The following is a 6,767-nucleotide window of genomic DNA, read 5'->3' as shown; positions in this document are numbered from 1 at the left end:
GTAGGGAGAAATTTTGCATTTTTATAGGTGGCTAACTTGCATCCGCCATTCATGAATGAAAGCAAAACAAGCGTATACTTCACAAATGTTCGGGATTTCGCCTTTATTCCGATATTATTTCGAAATAGTTTTTCCGTAGATTATTTTGCCGTCGTGCACACGACTTATTTCCACTTCATAGCTTCTTGATCAAACGTAAGTTTCAATGCCTGACGTTTTCTCTGCTATTTCTTCAGTGTGCTACTTAATCCGTTGCAGACCAACTGATGCGGCGTTGATAGCCTGATATCTAATTTGCGCATTTCTCTCCACAGATTTTTTTTGCATCGTTCGCGAGGAAAGTAATTAATGACCAAATTTCACCCCGAATTTTCTTTTGTGATCCGTAGTATTGCAGGGTTAATGACTGCCTCTAGAGAAATAGCTCACTGACAGCTGCAACTTAGCTGTTTTCCTAATGATTTGTGTACTAAAATTGGGCATATTTATTATCCAGGAGATGTTCACTAGTATTATTGAAAATCATCATCGGTCCTAACATCTCTTTTATCACTTTATTGTTGCCATGTACCTCTCTTCCTACTCCCTTTTTAAGTAAACCAGGCCGCCTTTGACAAGAATCTGATTATCAGATAAACGTCTCCGCACAATTGTTGATTGACATTTTTCCATCTATCTGATGAACCGCCTTTGGCCCTTATCGCACTGTTTTCCTCTCTATTGCATGATACAAGTTTATCTGCATAATTGCCATCATTACCTCTTCTGGGTGACAAGTTTCCTTATCTTTTATTCCTGAAGGTTTTGTTTAGGTATAAGTATTTCAATAATCATCTCTTCGAATATTTCAAATGCGACTCAAGTCCTTAAGAAGCCAAACAAGTTCCAAGCCCGAATTAAATTTTAAATCTTGACACTATGTGTCATTCCTGTCCAAACTTGTGGACCCACCATCACTTTGATATTGTCATGAGAAGCAACGGAGAAAATGCATAGGGTAGTGACTAGTCAAGACATGAACATTCCTACATGTTTCCAGCGGTCAGTGTTTCCCTTTGCCCGGTTAGACTATTTTAGTTTATCCATTCGTATATTTTATTTTGTAAAAATTAATAAAATTAATAAATACATCACAGTAAACAACTGCAGGTCTAATGAGGGTGATGGCGAAGTTTCGTCATGTTTGAAACGAATCGGTACTTGAGCCTCATCTACAGATGTGCGTTCCTGCAAAGTGACCGAATCTAAAGGCAGCTGCTGCACTACTTCGCCTGTACTTATTTTCTCTTTGATGAGCAGCAGCTCTTCAATTCATTGCTCTTCCATAGACATTTTCATGTATGTTGGAATTTGTAAACCTTAAGTGATCCAACTTACTCAAAATAGTCGCTGAAATGTACAGCTATTCATGGTGAATAATCTAATCTTAGCCCGAGGCAATGGTATGAAGTGCTGCATGCTACGTAGAATTTAGAGTTGCATTGCTGAAATTCAAGTGTTTATAGCGTTCGCTAAGATTTTCTGTAAGACTTTACGTTTACTCTGATTATCTGTAATCACGGAGCATTAACCCCATTTTTCTAATTTTTCTTGCAGAGCAACATGGCAGCTGAACAGCAACAATTTTACCTGAAATGGAACGATTTTCAAACAAACATGGTGACCTCCTTCCGACACCTGCGGAATGAAAGGAGTTTTACCGATGTAACACTAGCTTGTGAAGGACAGACTTGCAAGGCCCACAAAATGGTTTTATCGGCCTGCTCACCATACTTTAAATCCCTCCTCGAGGTGAGTAGTATCATCGTGTTGGATTTTTTTCATCACCTAATAGGTACGAAGCTATCAAAATAATAATACAGATCTCAGAAAAAAAGAGGTAGGTATTTGCAATCAAAGATACTTATGAAGGAAAACCTCTCCATTATGCTCATGAACTGAATATTCCCTAGAACTGGGGAAAGAAAAGAAGAGACAAAAGTCACATCAGTCTGGATGCGTCAATCATCAATCGGCCCATTGATTAGCATGTAAATATCTGTTGAATGTTGCAATTTTTAGATGTGACATTTGTCTCTTCTTTTCTTTCCCCAGTTCTAGCAATCAAACGTCATGTTTTGCAGTGCAGGGCTAAGTACAAAACACCAGTGAACTGTGTTCGAAACTCGCACCAAATGCGCCTAAGAAATCGGTCATGGTGTCTAAAAATTGAAGGATCTGCGCCAACGAGGCCCCTAAAAAATTAACCCTCCCCCCCCCCCCAAAAAAAAAAAAAATTCCAATTTTTCTGTTAGGGAATTTTTCGAAATTGCCCCCAAGTTACAGCTACTAGTTCTGTGACTCAAAGATCTTTTGTTTAACTTGTCACTAAATGGGCTGTGTTATGCAGACCAAAAGTGAATTTGACGTCTATAAATCTCCAATGGCCCCTAAAAATCAAGTTTGATGCGCCATATGGCTCTTGAAACTCAAAGGTGAGTTTCGAACACTGCCAGTGAACGGCAATGGGCTGCATGTAAACATGAGAAGGTCCCAAACACAAATTTTAATCATGTGAAGGCTGGTATGAATTACTGTTAAAAATCGGTCACTACTGCAAAACCAAGGTGAAAATCTCGTGTTTTTTGCAAAGTCGCAGTGAAAATTATGCACCTATTGCCATCAGGATTGCAGCAATTTGTATGTACTTACTTAATGAGCATTTAAAAAAAAGGCATCACTTTGAAGTTTTTAATGAAAAAAAGGTCCTCAACTTATGAAGGCCAATTTAAAGAATGGGAAGGTGAAGAACACTATTCAGCATCCCATGCTGTATGTATTCATATAAGCTGCGCTGCATTTAGGTCTCATTCATAACATCAAATTTCGTAGAATGAATCTCAAGGAAGAAACGTTGCTGTAGTGCCTAATCTCCTTAAATGTTTATGATTTTTTTTTTTTTTTTTTTTTTTTTTTTTTTTTTTTTAAATGAAATTTTAAGTTATCTTGAAATGCACTTTAGATATGTAATTTGTCTTTGGATTATTTTTTTTCCAATTACTTTCCTTTCCCTAAAAAAAATACCTTTGGCATAAATTGAAGAGGAAGTCAGAAAAGAAGGAAGTCACTCATCTCCAGGAGTTGTCTAAATTCCTCTCAACCACATGGTTGCGACCAAGGTGCCCTGAAGATTGCTTTAATTGTTTTTATGGATTTTTGTCCGCAGGAAAACCCATCGAAACATCCGATAATCATTTTGAAGGACGTCCCATTCAGCCATTTACAAGCTATCCTGGAGTTCATGTATGCTGGTGAGGTGAATGTGAGCCAAGAGCAACTACCGGCATTCCTAAAAACTGCCGACCGCCTGAAAGTCAAAGGTCTAGCTGAGGCACCTCAAACAATCAAGAAGGAAGGCTAGTTGAATTTTGACCCCTATCCACAGCTCTTTTTAATTTTTATTTCTATCCTTTCTTTTTTTTTCTCAAGAACCTCGTACCGAGCTTAGGTAATATTAATTTAAGTTTAATACTGAATTTTGTTTTGCCCACTTAATAGCCCTGCCTTCGTATTTTCAGTGGCTTAACAAGGAAGTAAATCCTACACAGCCGTTAAGGCTTGCATGTCCTAGAAACAGCAACATGATAGTGAGTTTTGATACCCGTAAGTTATCCTGTAAAAAATCTGAGATCCTCATTGATCCTTATCAGCGAATCGTGTATCTCAAATGTCTGATTTAAAACAAATTAAATCTTACAATTTTTTTTTTTCATGACCTCAATCATGCCACATCAGGGAGCCACTATCCTGGGGCATGAGTGTTTATACATATTGCGTCCATGAATTGTTTTTCTTAGAAGACCAATGAACTTCTGATCTTAGGAATATGTAATTATTCTTTCACATGAAGCGTTTAAATAGTATCAATGCAACAAAAATTTCTTTATCACCCTGAAAGACATCGCATGTCTTTACTTGACCTCACATCATGCATTCATATTCCGAAGTAACATTCATCTGCAAGTTTTCTTTGACTAAACTTTTGCAACAAATCGAAAACTTTGGAAGTTTATAACTTTTAAAAAAGGAGAGTAACAGGAAGAGCTTCATTGCACTCAGTGGTTTGCATGATGTCAGGTATTCAAACTAAGAGTACATGCCTTTTCTCATCTCGAAACGTATCTAATTTACCCGTGTCAATAGGTAACCTTTGCGAATGTTTCACCAATTTTTAGGGATGTACCCCGAAGAATTGATTCGGCCCTGAGAACGAGAACTATACACTACGCTAAAAGGATTGGTTTAATTAGAATAAGCCTTACTATGTCTCATCATCGTCATCTTTAATTTTGCCTCACATTGAATCAGTTAAAATAAACTTTCAGGGAGGAATGTTAGATGTACTCTAATAAGTGTTTGCCACTCTGAGGAGGTTGGCAAATTTAACGATGGCTTTCAAGGCTCTTTAGTGAAATGCAAATATGTTTGTAATGTGAATCATACCAAGAGATGGTATAGAATAGTTTACGAATTATTTAGAATATTCCTCCTGTACATCATCCTGCTGATTGTTTTCAAAGAGAGGATTATATTGTGCTCTCTATTTTTTGTTTCTGTTTTCCTCGTCTTAACTGAGCTTATGAATGAGAGGTCTTTTTCTTATTCACTCAGACGCAAATGTTGCAATTTATTTTGAAAAACCCTCTCTTACCATCCCTTGAAGGCCATTGTCCTTTTATCAATGATTAATACTTCCTGCTCTGGTTAAATTAATCAGAATGTTCAAACTTTCTGAATGTTGCAGTGTTTTCTTCTTTTTCTTTGATACTTTCTGTCAATAGATTAATCTAAAGGCTGCTCTTTTCTCAGTACTGCATTATTTTTCTAGCATGGGCAAAACAAAATACAAAGTGTGTTGAAGGATTAAATCAAAGGAGGAAATAAAATAGGAAGCATGTCTGCCACAGTAGAATTGAATAACCTGATTTGAAGGCAAAGCGAAAGAGTGAGAATTAACGGTTTCAGCAGGAGAAAAACCTGGCAGGACCTCAATGTCATTTTTGTCACCAATTTCGAAAGTTTTGAAAGGCTCACCGATCAGAGTTAGTAATGATTGAAGTAGCTCTTGACTGAATACATCACAAAATTATCCTATCCATATGCAACTCAAGAGTAAAATCAACTCAGATTAATTTTTCAGCCCAAATTTCTGTACTTGTAATTTTTTTGAAATTCTTGTCAGAACTATCAAAGTTAGTATTTTAGCTGCTGATACTTGTGCAGCGGCCTGTTTTATCGTGCTTTTGACCATCATGCATTTAAATTTTTTTATTAAATCAAATGCTATTTTTTAAAAAAATTGGGTCCAAGATTTAGCCAGTGTTTCGTTTTTATCCTTTTTTATCTTCGAATGCTTAGTTGTATTCATTTTCCTCTTTATGAATATAAAGGCTGATCTAAAAGTCCCGTATCCCTTTAACCCTCTGCCCCTTTTCAGGGTGATTCCCTAAGAATTTAGGGGGGGGGGGGGTGGTACCAAAAATAGTTTCCTTTGATCTGGGAGTTTCAAGTCTCATTCTTTATTTGATCAAAAGTTATGCAAGGTGATGCCTGGGGCCAGTGGTATGGAACTTCTGGATCACCCTATAGGGAATCACTACCTCCTAGTGAACGTGAGTCTCCAATTGTAGAGATTTTTAACAATGAGCCACATTCTGATCCTACATGAACATTTTTCTGAATTTTTTGAGTCACACATCTTGCATGATCTAAGCATATCATCTTAAACCATACATTTTTTCGGGCTTAAATCTCGTTAGTTCTGGTCGGCTGCAAGTCAGGTCAAAGTTACCCAGGAATTCATCAAAAAATAACGATTAACCATTTTTTGAACTGAAGCTTCACATATATCGAGATCCTCTTTACAGCGAAGTAGTCCACTAGTAAATCTGTATTATCACAAATCATTTATCAGCTAACAACTGTAGAAGATACATATTAACTAGCAGGGGTCCATAAAAGTATTTAAATGTTTGCTGCAAATCTTGATCTGTTTTCTTATGTTGAATGCATTCTCTGGAAAGTCCTTCTTTATGCGTCCTCTCTTGTTTTGATAACCTTAAAACTTTTTAAGTACATATTGGCTCTTGGCTCAGAACTTTTCAGCGTAGTCATCTCTTTCTTTCGTTGGACTTGTAATGGTAACAATGTTTGCTTGCCAATCCTCACAAATTTTAATTCTAAAATTATTATCTGCCTCGCCTGTAAATACAATCTGGCTAAAGTACCAGATTCAACCGGAAGTGGAACATTTTGTGCACCAACTCATTTACACTAAATTGGTGCCAAAAAATGAGTGAGGCAGACTACTATTCAGGGTTTTCATCGTAACCATCTGACTTGCTTGTCTGTTGAAGTGTAAATTATTTTTCAATTATGCTGTATAAGATTACAGAGCTGGTAATATTGTACAGCATAGCTATAAGAACTTGTTTGTATGTAAATAGCTGTATTAAGCAAATCTCTACTTTTTAGGACTTGAATTACCTCTAATAATTATACTGATTCGTCTCTTGTTTAAGTTTCCTTAAAATAGCATTTTCATTGTTTTCTTTTTTACTTGGTAATTTTAAAGGGGGAAGAAGGTTGCTAGTTTTTGAACTGCAAACTTATTTAAAAACAAGTTTAGGTTTTGTTTCAAGCCTGAATATTAAGTAGTTTTGTAGAGAAATTCAAATTATTCAAAAACTGTAATTTTGGGAAGCTAAATAAAGTTTTTTTAATAAACA

General features: G+C 36.3%; 1 protein-coding gene across 2 annotated transcripts; it reads left to right on the top strand.

Moving 5' to 3' along the window:
• The first annotated feature begins 31 nt into the window (after nucleotides 1-31).
• LOC109032185 (longitudinals lacking protein-like) lies at nucleotides 32-6,767 on the top strand. 2 transcript variants are annotated; one of them, XM_019044181.2, is made up of 3 exons: nucleotides 32-195; nucleotides 1,597-1,791; nucleotides 3,206-6,767. In XM_019044181.2, the coding sequence occupies exons 2-3, from the start codon at nucleotides 1,603-1,605 to the stop codon at nucleotides 3,398-3,400; spliced, it is 384 nt and encodes a 127-aa protein (XP_018899726.1). In that variant the 5' UTR covers nucleotides 32-195; nucleotides 1,597-1,602; the 3' UTR covers nucleotides 3,401-6,767. The 2 variants fall into 2 exon arrangements, with proteins under 2 accessions (XP_018899726.1, XP_072156908.1); XM_072300807.1 differs by lacking the exon at nucleotides 32-195 and adding an exon at nucleotides 891-1,041.

Source organism: Bemisia tabaci, chromosome 5 (genome assembly GCF_918797505.1).
Source record: "Bemisia tabaci chromosome 5, PGI_BMITA_v3".
Taxonomy (NCBI): Eukaryota; Metazoa; Arthropoda; class Insecta; order Hemiptera; family Aleyrodidae; genus Bemisia; species Bemisia tabaci.
Note: the sequence above shows the minus strand (reverse complement) of the source record. Positions and strands in the feature narration are given on the sequence as shown.

What these genes read in the sequence shown, in the direction of transcription:
- LOC109032185 (XM_072300807.1), top strand. An exon ending in ACTTTAAATCCCTCCTCGAG is followed by an intron (nt 1,792 to 3,205) that starts GTGAGTAGTATC and finishes TTTTGTCCGCAG; the next exon opens with GAAAACCCATCGAAACATCC.